At 43.0% G+C, this 22,521-nt stretch overlaps 1 protein-coding gene across 1 annotated transcript in view; it reads right to left on the bottom strand.

Annotated features, from left to right (window-relative positions):
- The window catches only part of TMEM135 (transmembrane protein 135), a 473,935-nt gene that overhangs the window by 374,830 nt on the left and 76,584 nt on the right, over positions 1–22,521 (bottom strand). The window contains exon 3 of the mRNA XM_077485022.1: positions 6,924–7,016. Within this exon, the coding sequence (XP_077341148.1) occupies positions 6,924–7,016 (93 nt within the window). The remainder of the gene's footprint in view (positions 1–6,923; positions 7,017–22,521) is intronic.

The raw sequence follows: 22,521 nt of genomic DNA on the forward strand, positions 1-22,521 counted from the left end.
TTCCCTTTCCTTCCTGTGCGGTATACACAACAGGAAGTGAGTAGAAATTTCTAATAAGCAATGTAGACACATGTAGCGCCTAAATATGCGTTAGCGCTAGGCACGTCAAGCACCTGAGCGTTCATTTCATTGGCCAGAAAAAAATATTGAGAACGAATGTCCAAGTGCTTGGAGCTCCTGGACTTGTTTGTAAACCCCGTGGCTTTAGGCTCATTTTTGAAACCACTTTTCTCCTGCCAGGAAAAAATAATTTAGAATAGCTCCCCCGCCTAGCACAAACTCCTCAAATGTCTTCTCCGAGCACAATTCCTCTCCTCCCCACTCCAAATCCCCTCCAGCACAGATTCCCCTCCCCTAATTCTCCCTCCTAGCCCAAATACCATCCCCCTAAAGTTCCCCTCCTAGCATAAGTACCCCCCAATCATCCATAATAGCACAAGTCCCCCCCCAAAAAAACTAAATCTCCTCCATGAAAAAATCCTGTGTTTTTTTTTTTGTTTTGTTTGTTAGGCCTCATGCACACGAGACGCAGATGAAACCTCTGTTAAAAAAAAGCTGAAACGCGCGTTTTGCCGCGTTTGCATGCCGCGTTTAGACGCGTTTAGACGCGTTTGCGTTTAAACGCGTTTGCGTTTAAACGCGTTTATAAAGATAACATCATGTAGACCCTCCCCAAGCTCTCAAAGCATTTTTTTTAACTATTTCTGCTATTTTGATCAGAGTGAGCAGCAGCAGCATAGAGAGCAGTTGTACACTTGCATTTGCCGTGTCACTTGCCACGGCACCTGCCACAAGTTGTGGATTGTCCACTTGCCACATCACCTGCCACGTCACCTGCCACAAATTGTGGATTGTCCACTTGCCACGTCACTTGCCACATCACCTGCCACGTCACTTGCCACGAGATGTGGATTGTCCACTTTCCACGTCATCTGCCATGCCACCTGCCACAAGCTGTGGATTGTCCACTTGCCACGTCACCAGCCACATCACCTGCCACAAGTTGTGGATTGTCCACTTGCCATGTGACTTGCCACATCACCTGCCACGTCACTTGCCACATCACCTGCCACAAGTTGTGGATTGTCTACTTGCCGCGTCACTTGCCACATCACCTGCCACGTCACTTGCCACGTCACCTGCCACAAGTTGTGGATTGTTCACTTGCCACGTCACCTGCCACGTCACCTGCCACAAGTTGTGGATTGTCCACTTGCCACAAGCTGTGGATTGTCCACTTGCAATTGCAATTGTTTAAAATATTTTTCTAATGGTTTTTCATCATTTGCAATCATTTTTGAGATTTTTAATGTAAAAAAAAAGGTCACCTTTAAAAACGCATATAAACGCAAACGCGGCTTCACTTGCCACGTCACTTGCCACGTCACCTGCCACAAGTTTTGGATTGTCCACTTGCCACGTCACTTGCCACGTCAGCTGCCACGTCACTTGCCACATCACCTGCCACAAGTTGTGGATTGTCCACTTGCCACGTCACTTGCCACATCACCTGCCACGTCACTTGCCACGAGATGTGGATTGTCCACTTGCCATGTCACTTGCCACGTCACCTGCCACGTCACTTGCCACGTCACTTGCCACGTCAGCTGCCACGTCAGCTGCCACGTCAGCTGCCACGTCACTTGCCACAAGATGTGGATTGTCCACTTGTCACATCACCTGCCACATCACCTGCCACGTCACCTGCCACAAGTTGTGGATTGTCCACTTGCCAAGTCACTTGCCACATCACCTGCCACGTCACTTGCCACAAGATGTGAATTGTCCACTTTCCACGTCACCTGCCATGCCACCTGCCACAAGTTGTGGATTGTCCACTTACCACGTCACCAGCCACATCACCTGCCACAAGTTGTGGATTGTCCACTTGCCACACCACTTTCCACGTCACCTGCCACGTCACCTGCCACAAGATGTGGATTGTCCACTTGCCACGTCACCAGCCACATCACCTGCCACAAGTTGTGGATTGTCCACTTGCCACGTCCCTTGCCACGTCCCCTGCCACGTCACCTGCCACAAGTGGATTGTCCACTTGCCACATCACCTGCCACAAGTTGTGGATTGTCCACTTGCCGCGTCACCTGACACAAGTTGTGGATTGTCCACTTGCCACGTCCCTTGCCACGTCCCCTGCCACGTCACCTGCCACAAGTGGATTGTCCACTTGCCACATCACTTGCCACATCACCTGCCACAAGTTGTGGATTGTCCACTTGCCACGTCACCTGACACAAGTTGTGGATTGTCCACTCGCCACGTCACTTGCCACATCCCCTGCCACAAGTGGATTGTCCACTTGCCACGTCCCCTGCCACAAGTGGATTGTCCACTTGCCACGTCACTTGCCACGTCACCTGCCACAAGTTATGGATTGTCCACTTGCCACGTCACATGCCAGTCACCTGCCACAAGTTGTTGATTTTCCACTTGCCACGTCACCTGCCAATCACCTGCCACAAGTTGTTGATTTTCCACTTGCCACGTCACCTGCCAAGTCACCTGCCAGGTCACTTGCCACGTCACCTGCCACAAGTTGTGGATTGTCCACTTTCCACGTCACTTGCCACTTCACCTGCCACGTCACTTGCCACAAGTTGTGGATTGTCCACTTGCCACATCACTTGCCACCTGCCATGTCACTTGCCACAAGTTGTGGATTGTCCACTTGCCACGTCACTTGCCACAAGTTGTGGATTGTCCACTTGCAATTGCAATTGTTTAAAATATTTTTCTAATGGTTTTTCATCATTTGCAATCATTTTTGAGATTTTTAATGTAAAAAAAAAGGTCACCTTTAAAAACGCATATAAACGCAAACGCGGCTAAACGCGGGTGTCGCGTTTTGCGTCTGAAACGTGGAAATTTTTGCTTCTGAACGCATTTTTTTGCTTCTGGAAAAACGAGATTAAACGCAACTGCATAAAAACGGAAAAAAACGAGACTGTGTGCATGGACACATAGGATAACATTGAATGAGTTCAGGGGCAGTTGAAAAAACTGTCCAAGTGCATCTGAACACGCGTTTAACTGCGTCTCGTGTGCATGAGGCCTTAGCACAAACACCCCAAATCCCCCTCCTAGCACAAATCCTGCCCCTGCCCCAACACAAATCACCACTCCTAGCACACCTCCCCAAATGTCCCCTCCTAGAACCATTCTTACCCCCTGCCAGCCCCCCCCCATTTCCTCATCCTAAAACAAATACCTCTCCCCCTAATCTCCAAATGGCCTCATGGTGCCCCCCCACCTCACATGACACAACAGTGGCCAGGGCAGCAGCCCCTCCTGCCCACGTTTTGTCCTGGCCCTGGGTAGCACACCTGATTATGTTCTGTACATCTTGCTGTACAAGGTGTCACTTACATCATCGTTACCACTGATGCAGAGAGTTGCATACTTGGAGGGGGGATGGATTGTTGAGACCATAATGGATGGCAAGAAGATGCCGTCTCACCCAGAAAACACTATAAAAAAAAAAAAAAAAACGCCCCATGTCTGGGTGCAGGGGATTCTGGTGAATTGCTGTAAGCACTAGAGGGAACCCCTGTGTGCAAATAACACTCCAAGGTTTCACTCGTCATTTTGGCTGAAGCGCAGAGATATATTTGACAATATGTTTGGCTGTCCTCTCTACCGCTGCCATTAATCAAGCTGTATGGAGTCAGATTCCATAAACTTTTCATTGAAATCAAAGAAAAATTCAGAGCGTCAGTCCTCTACCACTGCTTTCTCCCTGAATCCTAATGCAAGAAAGCTGTGCTCCGAGTTTAGCTTAAAGGTATAGTCCACTTTTAAAAATACATGAATAAAGGCATCAACAATGAATAAGACATGTGCATATATTACAATTTTCAGTGAAGCCTGCAGAGTACTGGAACCACAAACAGTGGACCATGGGTGCAATGCACGGGCTCCAAGTCTGGATGGAGGTACGGACCTTCTGTTATGGAGCTGGAGGAGGTAAACAATGGACCAGGATTAAAAGCGGGAATTAGAACTGCATCTAGAGCCTGTTGTAATTGTTTATATTTACATTGTTTATATTTAGTTATGGTACTGCATTGGTAGGTTGCATTTGGTGGGCACTGCACTAGTAGGCTGCATTTGGTGGGCACTGCGCTGATGAGGCTGCATTTGGTGGGCACTACACTGGTATGGCTACATTTGGCCAGCACTGCACTGGTAGGCTGCATTTGGTGGGCATTGCACTGGTAGGCTGCATTTGGTGGGCACTGATAAGGCTGAATTTGGTGGCCACTGGTAGGCTGCATTTGGTGGGCATTGCACTGGTAGGCTGCATTTGGTGGGCACTGATAAGGCTGCATTTGGTGGGCACTGCACGGGTGAGGCTGCATTTGGTGGGCATTGCACTGGTAGAGCTGCATTTGGTGGGCACTGCACTGGTAGAGCTGCATTTGGTGGGCACTGGTAGGCTGCATTTGGTGGGCACTGATAAACCTGCATTTGGTGGGCACTGCACTGGTAGGCTGAATTTGGTCAGCACTGCACTGGTAGGCTGCATTTGATGAGCTCTGGTAGGCTGCATTTGGTGGGCACTGATAAGCCTGCATTTGGTGGGCAATACACTGGTAGGGCTGCATTTGGCCAGCACTTCACTGGTAGGCTGCATTTGGCGGGCACTGATAAGGCTGCATTTGGTGGGCACTGCACTGGTAGGCTGCATTTGGTGGGCACTGATAAGGCTGCATTTGGTGGGCACTGCACTGGTAGGCTGCATTTGGTGGGCACTGCGCTGATGAGGCTGCATTTGGTGGGCAAGCCACTGGTAGGCTGCATGTGCATGCATGTGTCTACTGGGCTGTTAATTTTGGATTATGTGCATGCTTGCAGCATGCACACATACAATGATATTGCACACGAACAAAAACCATCACAAACACATACAGAAATCACCATAAACACATACTGACATTACACACTCACAGAAACTATGACGCCCAAACCATGGAAATTACGTTCTCGAGACAGGGCTACTTAGGAAACTTTTTTAGACCTGCAGGGGTACTTCACCGTAAAAGGTTGAGAAACATTTTGGTAAACTATGCAAACTAGCATGTACTCTATAAATTATATGGATTTACTGTAAAATGTAAGGTTATTTTTTTTGCATACCCTTAAAATCATTTTTAAGTCTGCACTAGGGACGTGAGAATTGGAAGATGACTGGTCACTAGAGCTGCACGATTAATCGTTAAAAAAAAAAAAATCTCGATCTCTATCCAACACCCCCCCCCCCCCCCCCCCCATCTTAATCCTGCATTTCCACGGTTCATGTAACAAGTGCAGAGCTGTTCTCTGCTCAGAGCTTTCAAAAAAAAAAAGGCAGCCAGCAAGGCTTATCACAACATTGCTCAGCTCTGAGAGATAAAAAGAAACATTGTATCATTTGGTTCTTTTAGATAAAAAGGATAAACTTCAGTCTGTAAATGAGAGCAGTTTAACCACTTAAAGACTAAGCTTTTTTTTCCTGACATTTGTTTCTTACAAGTTAAAATCATTATTTTTTTTTGCTAGAAAATTACTTAGAACCCCCAAACATTACGTTTCATCAATTTTATTAGCAAAAAATGTTTACAATATATGCCTATAAAATAGAGGCAGATCATATTAAGACAAGTATGTTTGACAACTCTGAATTATCGCACACGACGTGTGATGCAAACTGGAAGGTAATGTTCTTTAATAGTATTGAAGCATGTATAGAAGTTATAGTAACTAAACCTTTTCAGGTGGTTTATAGCAAATTAACAATGTCATATATCCTGTCAACTGAGCAGGAATAGGTATTTCAAAACATAAAGGGAAGTAGCGGACTGACAACTCATGGGGCCCCCGGGCAATAGGAGATTATGGGGACCCCAGGCAATCAGAGATTATGGGGGCACACAGTATACACTCACACAGTATACAATAAGACAGTATACACAGACATGTTTCTATTGGCCGAGAAGGTACTAAAGAGGTGGGACAGCTATCATCTCTGGATTTTTAGACCAAAAGGATGTTGGTAAGGGACATTTCAGATACAGATGTAAAAAAAACACAGATTTTTACATACTGTCCCTGGTTTTACTGAGGCTGGCAACCCCGATGGGGCCCCCTAGTGGTCCGGGGCCCTCGGGCAGTGCCCAAGTGGTCAGTCCGCCCCTGATAATGGGCCAACCGGCCCCACTTACACAACATAAAATATTTTCTTGTAGGTAATATCTAATATGGTCAAACCTTTAGTGAGGACATAAGGTGGATATTAGGAAGGAGGCAATAGAAGGGGAATAGAAGGGGTAGAAGAGAAAAAAAAAAGGAACAGAGGGGAAGCCAATAGGAGGTTATCTGGAGTGAAGAAGGTTTCAGATTTTCGAAGAGCTGAATAGTATCTGAAACAGGACCTTTTATCCTCCTCCCATGCAATCATACGCTCCAATTGGTCAATTTTATCCATTTTGTAAGCCCATTCAGCTAGCGATGGTGCTTCGAAAGGTCGCCAGTGTCTTGCTGTTCGAACACCCAAACATTAAATATATAATTTTTTTTAGCAGAGACCCTAGGGAATAAAATGGCGGTTGTTGCAATATTTGCGCAACGGTCTTTCAAAAGCAAATTTTGGGGGGAAAAAATGACACTTCAATGAATAGAAAACAACTAAATAGTAAAGCTAGCCCATTTTTTTTTGTCAAATGTGAAAGATGATGTGAAGCAGAGAATTGTGATCTTTTTTCTAAGCAAAAATAAATAAATAATTGTGACTCTTATTTTATCCAGAATCGTGCAGCTCTACTGGTCATTAAAGGGGACAAGAAATGTTCATGTTAGCCCCCTTTTTATATAAAAGCCCCTTTACAGTTTATATCAGCAAAATTTTAAAAAAGATGAAGACTCACCTGCTTTTTCTCTCAATAAGAATAGCAACATAGGATGCAGGTAAAGCCGCTCCAAACCCTGGAGTCCAGAAGTAGAACTTCCCTAAAAGTTTCCTGTAATAGAGAGCTACAGTTAAAAAGAGTGTCAAAAGTTTATATCAGCGCATGAAACAATCTTTGTGTAGATACTACACAAACTTTCATTACAGTGACTGTTTTATGTTGTGTAGTTTAGACCAGAGGGAGGAATAGTGCCCCATTGTTGGTGTCAATGGGAGGAATAGTGTCCCATTGTTGGTGTCAATGGGAGGAATAGTGTCCCATTGTTGGTGTCAGTGGGAGGAATAGTGCCCCCACTGTTGGTGTCAGTGGGAGGAATAGTGCCCCCACTGTTGGTGTCAGTGGGAGGAATAGTGCCCCCACTGTTGTCAGTGGGAGGAATAGTGCCCCCACTGTTGTCAGTGGGAGGAATAGTGCCCCCACTGTTGTCAGTGGGAGGAATAGTGCCCCCACTGTTGTCAGTGGGAGGAATAGTGCCCCCACTGTTGTCAGTGGGAGGAATAGTGCCCCCACTGTTGTCAGTGGGAGGAATAGTGCCCCACTGTTGTCAGTGGGAGGAATAGTGCCCCACTGTTGTCAGTGGGAGGAATAGTGCCCCACTGTTGGTGTCAGTGGGAGGAATAGTGCCCCACTGTTGGTGTCAGTGGGAGGAATAGTGCCCCGTTTTAGTGTCAGTGGGAGGATTAGTGCCCCGTTGTTGGTGCCAGTGGGAGGAATAATGCCTCAAGGGCCAGATAAAGGCAAGAAAAAGGTCACATCTGGCCTCCGGGCCACAGTTTGGAGACCACAGGTTTAGACTACATACAGTATTTTCTAGGTTTGAGTCATAGGTGTGGGTCAGTGATCCTCCTCCTGTGTCTCTTTATTCTATTTGATCTTGTTCTCAGGTATCGCTAACACAGGTTGGTAAATGTGAAAATCAGTGTGCTTTACTTTGCTACCTCTGCTAATATAGGCAAAATGCGTAAAACTATTAGTTCTGTTACAATTATGTGAACAGCCTGGCCCCACCCCCTGCATGTTGTGTTTACACATCCTTTAAATTGAAACTTCACTCTCTCAATCAACGTGAACTATTTCAAATCTTTAAGCTGCTAGCAGTAGTAAATAAATAGGAAACTCAATTATATTTACTTTTTAAAACCTTCATTTTTTTAAACATTTTTTCAGTTTCTTTCTGGATTGTGGCCTAGGCCAAAGGGTGAGCCAACTCAATATTGAACCCTACGGACTAAGACTGGGATGCCATTAAAGTTCATGTGCGTGTAAAGGCAGGCGTCCCAATACTTTACACAATATAATGCGTATACTGTACATTCACATCAACCTCTGCCCTCAAGGAGCTTACAATCTAAGGTCCCAAAATCACATTCATACATAGCCATACTAGGGCCAATTTAGACAGGAGCCAGTTAACCGACCAACGTGTCTTTAGAGTGTGGGAGGAAACCAAAGTACCCGAAGGAAACCCACGCAGGCACAGGGAGAACATGCAAACTCCAGACAGGAAGTGCTAACCACTTTAGCCACTATAACATCGGGGTTGATTTACTAAAACTGTAGAGTCCAAAATATGGTGTAGCCGTGCATGGTAGCGACTCTGCTTCTATCTTCAGCTTGTTCAATTAAGCTTTGACAAAAAAAACTGGAAGCTAAAAGGTTTTGCACTCTTCAGTTTTATTAAATCTCCCCCCACTATGAGATCCCGGTTCTATTCTCAGAACAGACTTCACCTACATACCAAGACATTCTTCATATGTTTTTATGGCTTTCCTCCCAAGGGCCAAGCACCTATTGGTAGGTAAACTGGTTTCCAACCACAACTGTATCTAGCATGTGCCTCTGGAAGATAGTAGCAGGGAATATCAGAAAACACAAATGGTCGATTACATCTGGAAGTACACAAGTAGGAAAAAAAAAAAAAGGAAATTTCTATGCCAACTGGACATTCTGAAATCATAAGACGTGCCCATAAAACAAAATTCACGTGAGATGTGTTTGGTGAAAAATGGGTTACAAACCATATACAACATTGATTTTCATAGGGTTGACCAGGGATTCAGGTCACTTCTCTTGAAACAATGGTCCTTTGTATCCACCAACCTCTGTAAACAAGTCTCTGTACCTCTTGGACCAGAGACAATCGCTGTGCACTTCAAACTTCTACATCCTCTGGACTGGAATATTTCAGCACAAAGGAAATGGTGGAAGTTTATGAAAGTGCCGACTTTCGTTGATTGCACAGAGTAAATATTGAGCAGAGATAAAAAGCAATAAATCAGCACAATAATAAAATAGACATTGCTGAGGGATTGCTATTAATTTGCACTGGTGAGGCTGTCCAATCCCTTCCTGAGCCACCTCTTCGGTATCCTAGTAGGTACTGATTATACAGTGCTCGGCATAAATGAGTACACCCCTTGTGACAAGTAAGATTTTAATCAATATCACAATGAACACAAGAACAATTTCCAAAATCTTGACAAAAATGTGTTTTACAGAACATTTGTTTAACTCATTACTCATGAAAGTAAGGTTAATATAATTTAGATTACAAAAAATAAATAAATAAAATATAAATAAAATAAATAAAAAACGAGTTGATGCAAAAATGAATACACTCCACAACAAAAAACAACTCCATCTGGTATTTTGTATGACCTCCATGATTTGTAAGTACTGAATCAAAAAGTTTACCAAGACTCCATCACAGGATAGTACTGTGGGGGTCTTAAAGGTATAGCGTGCCATGTCCCACATACAGGAAGTGACCTCAAACTTCCCTATATAAGCCCAGCCCAGACACTGCCAAATTGCTGGATTATCTTCAGTCCCCCCTTGTTCCTGTGCTAGTGTGTGATCTGTCTGAACCTGTTGTGACTACTCTTGATTGCCGCTTGCCTTTGGCCTTGGATTTGTACCTTAACCATTCTACTTCTTTGCCCCTTTTGTACTCAGCTGCCAGATTGGAACTGATCCCGGCTTGGATCTCGACCATTCTTCTTCTGATTAATCCTTTTATGCTTCATTGCCCAACTGGACTTGACCTCAGCTCTGATCCCAGACTAAGGTTTGCACGGTGCTTTGCACCATTGGCACCCCTGCCACTCGGTCTCCCCACCAAGTCTCTGTCTCCATCTCCAGAGGCTTTAAGGACCCGAGGTACAAGGGAGGCCTCCCCACTACTTCGGTCTCACATCAGGTACATGGCCCTCGTGACATCTAGGCATGGAATGAACAAGTTGGTGACATATTGCAACATCTATCTTTTTCCATTCTTCAAGAACAACCTCTTTTAGAGCCTGGATGCTGGATGGAGAGTGATGTTTAACTTGTCTCTTCAGAATTCCCCATAGGTGTTAGATTGGGTTCAGATAAGGAGACAACCTTGGCCACTGACTCACTTTCACCCTGTTCTTCAGAAATGCAACAGTGACCTTAGATGTGTGTTTTGGATCATTGTCAGGTTGGAAAAGTGCACGGTGACCAAAGACACAGAGTGATGGTAGCATCTTCTCTTTCAATATAGAGCAGTACGTGCACGTTCACATCGATGGATATTGCCGGCAATGGCACTGTCTGAATCGGTGCAGCCCCGTAACTAGAGGTCGACCGATATATCGGCCGATATTTGCCATTTTTTAAATAATCGGCATCGGCCGATTTTGCTGATAAAAAGCCGATATAGAACTACAGCAGGACTTTGAAATGACTTCTGTATAGAAGACAGTGTGAGTTGCCTGAGTCGTCATAGCAACACTTTCCTCCTCTCTGGGCAGACTGCCAAGAAAAGAACTAAATGATACAATGTTTACACTTGAATGAATGAAGTCATCTCTGTGTGTAGAAGTTCCCAGTTTAACCATTTAAAGACTAAATCTTTTCTGACACTTGTTGCTTACAAGTAAAAATCCTGTATTTTCTGCCAGAAAATCACTTGGACCCCCAAAAAATTATATATATTTTTTTAGCAGAGATCCTAGGGAATAAAATAGCGGTTGTTGCAATATTTTATGTCACACGGCATTTGCACAGAGGTCTTTCAAATGCATTTTTTTGGGGAAAAAAATACACTATTTAAAAATAAAATAAAAACAGTAAAGTTAACCCATTTTTTTTTTCGGCCAAAAGTTTTGACTACCTGTTTTTATTTAATACATAGGTTTTTTTTTTGTTTTTTTTTATCTAAATCATACATACAAGTAAACTGATTGGAGGTTTGTTTTGTTTAATAAATGTTTAAATGTAAGAAATTTTCTGTATCACTTATGAAGGCCGCTTTCACACTGGAGCGGGCAGACGTTGATGTTAAAACGCAAGTTTTAGCGGCTCTTTACCATCATTTTAGCGGTGCTATTTGGCTGCTAGTGGGGCACATATAACCCAGCGAGCGGCCAAGGAAGAGGTTAAATGCGCCCATGAAGCACTGCTGCCAAATCGCATTGCATGCGCTTCAGCAGTGGTGCCCATTCATATCAATGGGCAGGAGTGGTGGAGGAGCGGTATACACCACTCCAAACGTGCTGCTTGCAGGACTTTTTTTTTAAGATCCTGCCAGAGCATCACCTCGGTGTGAAAGCACTCTGTCTTTCACACAGACTGCAGGGGAGCCATTTTGCAGGCACTTTACAGGCGCTATTTTTAGCCGAAAAGCGCCTGAAAAACGCCCCAATGGGAAAGGTGTGTTAGATCAAGGGGGATTAAAAAAATAATAATAATAATAAATAAAAAAGGAAAAAAATAAATAAATAAAATCGGCCTAACATATCGGCCCAAAAAAATCGGCATCATATATCGGCTATCGGCCGCCATGATTTCTAAATATCGGCATCGGCATCGGCCAGAGAAAAACCCATATCGGTCGACCTCTACCCGTAACCAATTCCCAAAAGTAGTTCCTGTGCTTTTGGCAACTTCTGGAGCCATTTGTATAGACACCTGTGCAGGAACCCACACAGATGTCTGTCAAATCACCCCTGAAGTCGGACTTAAATGCGTGCATGAAATCGTGCGAGTTCAGCTGAACTCACTCAATTTCTAACCCGCAGTCAGTGTGAAGCTAGGCTGAACCTGTCAATTCATGATGCCATTAATTAAGTGCAGCTCCCAGACACCAGCAGCACTCATGCAGTCCCACAGAAGTACACTTCTACCCAAAGGTACACCTTACACTTTAAATTCTATGTATGTCTGCAAACTGGTTCGTTGGTCTTCTATTGTGGTGCTAACAATCAAGCTTGATGCATTTTTGCTCAGTTAAAAAAAAAAAATGCACAAAAAAATGCATCTCCCAGTTCAAATGCATTGAAAACACAGCAAGATAGCATCATTGACAGACCCCTGTTATGTTTTTGATGCAGTTTTTGAGTCACATAACCTATGAAAAACACAGCATTGTGAACACTCCGCAAGTTTACAATAAAATTGTGCCAAAAATTTCAGTAAAATTACTGTGTGTTTTTTGGTGAAATTATTGCCACCTTTTTCTCTTATCGGCCGAATGCCGATAACACCATTTTCAAACAAAATTTTTCTGCATCTCTACTGCCACCACCATGTTTCACTGTAGGCACCATTTTTCTTTTTACTCCTCACCTTTGCAACGTCATACAGTTTTAAAGCCATCAGTTCCAAAAACATTTATCTTGGTCTCATCACTCCAGAGTACAGCGTCCCAGTAGTCTTATTTTTCAATATGGGTCCTGGCAAATTCTAGGCAGGCGTGGGCTTTAGGAGAGGCTTCCTTAGTGGACGGCCTCCATGTATGCCATTCCTCTGCAGTGTACGCCGTATTGTGTCACCGGAAACAATCACCCCAATTTGGCTGTATACTTCTTTAGCTAACTTTAGTGAACTTACATGGCGATTTTCTTCAACCCTTCTCATCAGAAGACGCTCCTGTCGAGGTGTTAACTGCCATGGATGGCCTGGACATCTCTGTGAGATGGTTGCAGCTCCATTGTTGTTACATTTTTGTATCACTTTTTCTACAGCATTCTGACTTATAAGTAAAGCTTTGCTGATCTTCTTGTAGCCTTCACCTTTCTTGTGTAAAGAAATTATTTTCTTTCCTGGGCATTTCTCTTCCATGGGGTGCAATTGCGGACAGCATGAAATGGGAAGGGGTTTTCTTTTGCCCTTTTATTATCAACTGTCTGCTGGACACCTGCTTAATGAATAATTAGACTCACTTGTAGTTGAATTCTTGTTAATTAGTATTTTGTTGTCTAAATTTTAGCTTTCCTGCCTAGACTTTCATTGGGGTGTATTAATTTTTTCAACATGGTCTTGGATGGATTTGTTAGGAAAAATACTTTTTTTGTGTGTGCAAATTAACGAATCTTGGTTGCAATCAATGGCCTGCATTTGTGGGAGTATTTTGTATATATAGTGTATAGGGAGTGTAGTGTCTCATAGAAAATGTTGTCTCTGAAAGGAAAGTAAAGCAAAGGTTTTCTGACAAATCTGTTGGGGGTGTACTCATTTATGCTATATCAACAGGACGTCACTTTACGGATCGGTACCCTACTGAACACTTCTCAAGTAAAGTGGCTGTAAACCTCAGACATGAAATTTGAACAAAACATATCCCTCTATAGTGTGTACTTGTCTCAATCCAGAGCTCTAAGTGTCATTTCTGTCTGCTGCTTTGTTACTCTGCTATCAGCATGAATCACTTCTACCTTCAAGGGTGCAGCACCCGACAATATGTTAATCGCATAGATGAATTAATATATCAAGTTCATCAGTTATCGTAAAAATAATATTAATTAAGTAAAATACAATAACTATTATATACACAATTATATACATAAAAGTGAGTCCATCCTTCAGTGCCAATCCATAAAGATATTCATGTATAAAATCTGTGAATCGTGTAATCCCATACATCAAAAACAATCCTGTGTGTATCGACCTTTGTTCACCATGTTCTAGCCTAGACCTTTGAGAAAGCCCATCCGATGGGAAAACCATCAGAGCTTTTTCCGACGAGAATTCTGATCGTGTGTACGCGGCATTACACTGCAAAGGTGCATACTGACCTCCTTTGGGTAGTGGGGTCCACCCAAGCAGGTGAAAATACACCCTTAGGTGGGCTGAAGAGCACCATGGTGAACACAGGATTGTTTTTGGCACTGAAAGATGGACTCACTGATATATATATATATATATATATTGTAAATGACTAGCATCAAATGTAGAGTTTGAAGGACGCCGCCACTCGCTGGTTCTTCTTTTTAAGGGCTTTGTTTGCCTATTTCTATTAAAAGAAAGTTCAACAAAAATAGGTTTTCCCTCGCAGGGGTTTCAGCATTCCTTTTCATCAACAAAACTGCATTCAGCCTAATTGGCTCTCACTTGCAGCACTGCTGCTCTGGCCTTACACTCCAGGCCCTTGTCTGTCTCATACAGACTGTTTCACTGACCACCTTGGTGCACACAGCTAGCAGCCTCTTGCTGCACTGGCTCCCCCAAAGAGCCCTCCTGACACCTGGTACCGACAGCCTATCTTCCGGGTGGAGCCCAGAACTATGGTCAGGTTTCTAGTAAAAGCCCAGCACACACCTGACCAATCAGTATGCTGGCCATTTTCAAAATCAGGACCCAGGACTGGGGGATTTCATCCCACCCGGATCTCTCAGAAATCCCCGGGATCCAGGTCCCCAAGTGGACCAGTTTCCTCTTCATGTTACAAGCTCCCTGGAGCCCCTCAACCCGTCTGGTTGAGAATTCTGGGTCACATCCTCCGTCTAGACCCTGGCAGGGCAACGTTCTGCCACAATATATATATATTTTTATTATTATTTTTTGTGTGTGTGTATATAATTATTTATTTCAGTTTATTAATATTTTTATGATCACTGATGAACTTTATATATTAAATTAATATATGCACTTAACTAACTGAAGGAGAGCACAGCACCCTTGATGGTAGTATATAGTAATTGCATTTGCACAGACTGGTTAGATGCAGACTGGTGTTTAGTTGTCTCCTACATCATTTTGTTTTATAGCACGGTGTTCTTAGATTTAGCTGTAGGGATAGCGCGGAAGGTTTATGTACATTACAGTAAAACCTCGCTTTGTGAGTGTTTTGCAAGACAAGCAAAATCTTTAAATAAATTTTGACTTGATATACAAGCGATGTCTTGATATACAAGTAGCGTCATGTCACAACAGAGTATAAAAGAGAAGAGAGGCGCCTCTAAGTGTAGCAATATGGTTACATGTAATGAAGGTAAAACATTTAGCAACTCACATGGTTGATGATCAAAAGAGGCACATCTAAGTATGCAGGCACCTGGGGTAAAGCACCGCCATCAATGTCATCCCTTCCACTTTGCGCTCCACGAGCGCTTCAAGCCTCGCTTTCAGATCGCTCTACTGCAGGGTAGTCTTCCCGGTCACGATTGCAGACTGACATCGGTGAGAGCCGGCGGTGTGAAGAATGGTCTACGTGGACAGCTTTACCCCAGGATGCCTGCATACTTAGATGTGCCTGTTTTAATCATCAACCATGTGAGTTGCTAAATGTTGTACCTTCATTAAATGTAACCATATTGCTACACTTAGAGGCGCCTCTCTTCTCTTTTATTCTCTGTAGCTCCTGCTGGATTTTGCTTCTATTCCCCTTGTGGATGGACATTTCATGGATATACAACCTATCACATTGCTATAATCTTTTTATATGGACTATAAACGAAAGGACCTATGAATAAATGGTTGTGGAATGAATCATTTGAGTTTCCATTATTTCTTATGGGAAAATTTGCTTTGATATAAGAGTGCTTTGGATTACAAGCATGTTTCTGGAACAAATTATGCTCACAATCCAAGGTTTTACTGTATATAAGAATCCCTTCTGACACCAAGAGAAAAAAAAAAAAAAAAAAGGAGAGGGGAGGATTTTCCACCTGCTTGACAGGCTCAGCTCTGTTCCTGAGTGCTGAGAGAAGTGTGTGGGTGGGTGTCCCTTCTCTCCAATCAGTTGTCAGAGCTCTCCGCACTGAGCTCTGCAGAGTGTAACTTCAGCTCTCTGCCCCCTTTTTTCTGAATTCTTAGAAAAGCTTTAAAATTCAGCACTTTGAATGGAAGTGGAGAAGAGCGAGCCATAGATTGCCCGATTCCTACTGTATGTAAGAGGACTTGTTTCATCTCTGTGTATCACCTGTGCCCAGTCACTTCATTGGGTATATGGAAGGATTTACAACCACTTTAACATAATTACAAAAGGGGCACACTTAACAGAATCTTTTAACCACTTGCCAACCATGCACTTTAATTTTACTGCTACAGTGAGTGCTGGCTGCACAGTACCACGTATATAAATATATGGGATTTTGCATTTCTGTGTAGAGGGCGCAACCCCTGGCTGTGCTGTCACTGTTTTGCTTCACAGTTCTTTATTTAATTTTATTTTTTTCCTGAAACTTCCCTCTTAAAGTGAAGGTGCGTGTTATACGCCAATAAATACGTGTATCCAAATAATACACTTGAGTGCATCTCTTCACCACACACAGCCACAAAGGCAAGAGAATTCTTGTTGGGTAGTGTGTATAAGTGCTCGGACGAACACACTTAGACCGAATTATAATGGTTCAAAGAATGTCAGGCAAAATGGTCGGCCCTCGAGCATGTTCACTTCATCAAATCTGGCCCTCTTTGAAAAAAGTTTGGACATCCCTGCCTTAGGCTGCTTTCACACTGGGGCGTTGGAGGCGTCTCTGGTAAAGTGGCGCTATTTTAGCAGTGCTTTACCGTTGTTTTAGCAGCGCTATTCGGTCGCTAGCAGGTTGCTTTTAACCCCCGCTAGCAGCCGATAAAGGGTTAAAGCCACTGTGTTCAGCGGCACTGTCAATTGATTTGCCCAGTCGAAAAGTGGGCAGGGGCTCTTTAGGGGTGGTATACACCACTCCTACATAAGAAGGGAATATGGGACTTTAAATGAGGCAATTAACTTGTAGAGGTAGAGTATTTAGTAAACATTTTTTATTTGTAACACTAGTAAAAAAGTATTTTTCATATATATATATATATATATATATATAGTTATATATATACACATGCACACATGGTATAAACATAATGTATATATATATATATATATATATATATATATATATATATATATATATATCAGCTTGGCAGCACATGAGAGATAGTAAACATTGATGAATGTAATACAAGGAATTTCATATTAGCAGGCAATGGTACACCATATGCAAAAGATTTGCTATAAGATAGGTACACATACACATTAATAGTACTCAATAAATGTTAAATATATGAAAGATATATTGTGGGCCAGTGAATAAGTAATGAGCCAGACTTGACAGAGCACCCCATGGAAACTCGACGCGTTTCATGGCTATATAAGATTCATCAGGAGTTGGGTACAGAAGTAAACTGTAAATATAAATAGATGTATAGTATTAGTAAATATGTTCTACCCCTTTTAACCACTTGCCGTCCGCCTTATAACAAAAGCACGGCGGCAAAGTGTTTTTTAAAATCCTGACTGGACGTCATATGACGTGATCAGGATTTTGAGCTGCTGCGCACCCCCGGGGGCGCACATCGCGGCGATCGTTGTTGCGGGGTGTCAGTCTGACACCCCACAACTACGATCTCGGAAAAGAGTCTCCGACGAAGACTCTTTACCACGTGATCAGCCGTGTCCAATCATGGCTGATCACAGTGTAAATAGGAAGAGCCGGTGATCGGCTTTTCCTCACTCACGTCCGTCAGACGCGAGTAGAGGAGAGCCGATCGGCTGCTCCTCTGACGGGGGGAGGGTCTGTGCTGATCGATTATCAGCACAGCCCACCCGAGGATGCCAACACTGGACCACCAGGGATGCCACCAGACCACCAGGGATACCCAGCACAAGGTATGCCAAGCTAGACCACCATGGATTCCAGTCAGTGCCCACAATGGATGCCAATCAGTGCCCACAATGGGCATCACTGATTGGCATGCATTATTGTTTGGCATTGATTGGGATCCATTAGTACAGTATAAAACAATACAATGCCGCCTATCAGTGCCCATCCGTGCCGCCTATCATTGCGCATCCGTGCCCATCTGTGCGGTCTATCCATGCCCATCTGTGCCGCCTGTCCATGCCCATCTGTGCCAGCTATCAGTGCCAATTTGTGCTACCTATCAGTGCCCATCCGTGTCGCCCATCAGTGCCGCCTATCAGTGCCGCCTATCAGTGCCGCCTATCAGTGCCGCCTATCAGTGCCGCCTATCAGTGCCGCCTATCAGTGCCACTTCATTGGTGCCACCTCATCAGTGCCCATCAGTGTAGCCCCATCAGTGCCCATCAGTGAAGGAGAAAAGTTACTTATTTACAAAGTTTTGAAACTGAAACAAAAAAAACATTTTTTTTTCAAAATTTTTGGTATTTTTTTATTTGTTTAGCAAAAAATAAAAACCGTAGAGGTGATCAAATACCACCAAAAGAAAGCTCTATTTGTGTGAAAAAAATTATAAAAATGTAATTTGGGTACAGTGTAGCATGACCGCGCAATTGTCATTCAAAGTGCGACAGCGCTGAAAGCTGAAAATTGGTCTGGGCAGGAAGGCGTTTAAGTGCCCTGTATTGAAGTGGTTAAAGGGAGAAAAGAACTCATTGGGGGGGAGGCTGCCATATATGTATACATTATGTTTATACCATGTGTGCATGTATACAGTGCCTTGCGAAAGTATTCGGCCCCCTTGAACTTTTCAACCTTTTGCCACATTTCAGGCTTCAAACATAAAGATATAACATTTTTATTTTTTGTGAAGAATCACCAACAAGTGGGACACAATTGTGAAGTGGAACGAAATCTATTGGATAATTTAAACTTTTTTAGCAAATAAAAAACTGAAAAGTGGTGCGTGCAAAATTATTCGGCCCCTTTACTTTCAGTGCAGCAAACTCACTCCAGAAGTTCAGCGAGGATCTCTGAATGATCCAATGTTGTCCTAAATGACTCATGGTGATAAATAGAATCCACCTGTGTGTAATCAAGTCTCTGTATAAATGCACCTGCTCTGTGATAGTCTCAGGGTTCTGTTGAAAGCGCAGAGAGCATCATGAAGACCAAGGAACACACCAGGCAGATCCGTAATACTGTTGTGGAGCAGTTTAAAGCCGGATTTGGATACAAAAAGATTTCCCAAGCTTTAAACATCCCAAGGAGCACTGTGCAAGCGATCATTTTGAAATGGAAGGAGTATCAGACCACTGCAAATCTACCAAGACCTGGCCGTCCCTCTAAACTTTCAGCTCAGACAAGGAGAAGACTGATCAGAGATGCAGCCAAGATGCCCATGATCACTTGAACTGCAGAGAACTACAGCTGAGGTGGGAAGAGTCTATCCATAGGACAACAATCAGTCGTACACTGCACAAATCTGGCCTTTATGGAAGAGTGGCAAGAAGAAAGCCATTTCTCAAAGATATCCATAAAAAGTGTCGTCTAAAGTTTGCCACAAGCCACCTGGGAGACACACCAAACATGTGGAAGAAGGTGCTCTGGTCAGATGAAACCAAAATCGAACTTTTTGCCCACAATGCAAAACGATATGTTTGGCGTAAAAGCAACACAGCTCATCACCCTCAACACACTATCCCCACTGTCAAACATGGTGGTGGCAGCATCATGGTTTGGGCCTGCTTTTCTTCAGCAGGGACAGGGAAGATGGTTAAAATTGAGGGGAAGATGGATGCAGCCAAATATAGGACCGTTCTGGATGAAAACCTGTTGGAGTCTGCAAAAGACCTGAAACTGGGACGGAGATTTATCTTCCAACAAGACAATGATCCCAAACATACAGCAAAATCTACAAAGGAATGGTTCACAAATAAACGTATCCAGGTGTTAGAATGGCCAAGTCAAAGTCCAGACCTGAATCCAATCGAGAATCTGTGGAAAGAGCTGAAAACTGCTGTTCACAAACGCCATCCAACCTCACTGAGCTCGAGCTGTTTTGCAAGGAAAAATGGGCAAGAATTTCAGTCTCTCGATGTGCAAAACTGATAGAGACATACCCCAAGCGACTTGCAGCTGTAATCGCAGCAAAAGGTGGCTCTACAAAGTATTAACGCAAGGGGGCCGAATAATTTTGCACGCCCCACTTTTCATTTTTTTATTAGTTAAAAAAATCCAATAGATTTCGTTCCACTTCACAATTGTGTCCCACTTGTTGGTGATTCTTCACAAAAAATAAAAATTTTATATCTTTATGTTTGAAGCCTGAAATGTGGCAAAAGGTTGAAAAGTTCAAGGGGGTCGAATACTTTCGCAAGGCACTGTATATATGAAAATACTTTTTTACTAGTGTTACAAATTAAAAATGTTTACTAAATACTCTACCTCCACAAGTCAATTGCCTCATTTAAAGTCCCACATTCCCTTCTTATGTACTTGAACCCGGGATGGAGGTACATTTATTGTGCCCCTTTTTAAGTCCCAAACTCCCCCTCTTGGCTATATACACCACTCCTACTCAGTTACGCAGTTAGCCAGTTCCCACAAAGTATCAGTTAGCGTCAGATCGCCTGCTGTACTATCACAGTCCCACTATAAGGCATTGATCACCACCATTATTAGTATAAAAAAAATAAAAATAAATGACAAGTACTCAAGAATTGAAGAATTGACTACTTCTTTCTAACCCAATTGGATCTTCCATTCCTCCAAAAAGCTTCCATTGATCCAATGTACCTCTCAGACCATCATCCGATTTCCATTTCCATGTCCTTTCCTGAAGCACACATACGTACCAATACATGGAAACTAGACCATTCCTTACAAACAGGCCCCGAAATAGCAAAAGAAGTTGAAATTGGTATTCAACAATTCCTTAAAGAAAATAATATAAATGATAATTTGGTAATAAAGCAGGCCATCTGTTGGCAAGAGCGTTACAATCTAAAAAAAACAACACTGACGATCCACTCTTTCCGCGGGGATGTAAATTGCACTCCACACCAGAAATAGCAAATTAATTCTTGTCAGTATTCTAAACTATATAACTTACCCAATACACTCTCGCCTTTACAAAAAGAAAATAGAGCGCAGTTAATTACAAACTTCCTCAAAAAATATAGCCCCAATCCCATCTCGACAGAACAGTGTCAGGACCTTGACAAACCGCTGAATCAGGAGGAAGCACCGTTTGCTCTGAATATGCTAAAAGTTGGCAAAAGCCCTGGCCCAGACGGCCTTTCAGTAGGCCATTTCAAAACCTTCAGGGACATTATGACACCTTTATTCCTTTCAATGTTTAATACATATATATCGCCCACAATACCCCCAAGAGACCTTTTATCTGCCCACATAACTGTCATTCCCAAACCTGGAAGAGATACGCAACTAACCACCAATTACAGACCAATCTCATTACAAAATGTTGACCTAAAATGGTATGCAAAAATTCTAGCCAATAGACTGCTCCCTTTACTCCCCCAATTAATACATCTTGAGCAGGTGGGTTTTATCCCTGGAAGAGAGGCAAGGGATAACACCCTCAAAGTCATTAATGCCCAACACTGGCTCAAGAAAAAAAAACAGGGATTTTTCCTATCATTGGATGCGGAGAAGGCGTTTGACAGAGTGGCCTGGGATTATATGTCGTAATCCCTATTACATATTGGTCTCCCAAAAAGTATGCTCCACTTCATACTCATGTTATACTCTAACCCCAGCGCAAAAATACCAGTGAACGGCCACCTGTCGGACACCTTCTCCATATCTAATGGAATGCGGCAGGGTTGCCCCTTATCCCCTCTAATTTATGTCCTCACATTAGAACCATTGTTAAGATGCATCAGAGAAAATTTGGATATTAAGGGCATTGACATACAGAACCACTCCTATAAAATAGCCACTTATGCTGATGATATCCTCCTGTTCTTAACGAACCCATTGTTAACGATACCAAATCTCCTCGAAACCCTTGACCATTTTAAACTTTTATCCAATCTTCAAATACATTTTGCTAAATCCATTGCTTTAAACATATCTCTTACCAATGATCAATATATGCAATGCCAAATTAATTTCCCTTTCAAATGGAATACTCAAGCTATAACTTATCTTGGTATACAATTAACCGCCTCGGTCACCAACTTCTACTCCGCAAACTATCATCCCCCCCTTCAATCCATATCGAATGACTTAAAAAAAATGGTCGGGTGGTCTCTTCTCATGGTTTGGCAAAGCAGCCATAATCAAAATGAACGTTTTACCAAGATTGTTATATCTCTTCCAAACAGTCCCAATCAAAATGCCCCCAGCCTTTTTCTCTACCTATCGTAAAACATGCACCGCATTTATATGGGGTACATCACGCCCAAGAATAAATTACGAAAAAAACTCACAGCTCCAAAACTAAAAAATACCAACAAGCATGTCAGCTGACAAGAATTGTTGATTGGAATATACACTCACACACCAAAGATTTGGTCAACCTGGAAAATTCCTTAGATCCCATTCCACTTGCCTAAACTCCATGGATGCAAGAAAAAGATATTCCAAATAAATACAGATCTCATCCTCTT

The sequence above is a fragment of the Lithobates pipiens genome, unplaced genomic scaffold (genome assembly GCF_037356315.1).
Source record: "Lithobates pipiens isolate NorthernLeopardFrog02 unplaced genomic scaffold, aLitPip1_a1.2 Scaffold_17, whole genome shotgun sequence".
NCBI lineage: Eukaryota > Metazoa > Chordata > Amphibia > Anura > Ranidae > Lithobates > Lithobates pipiens.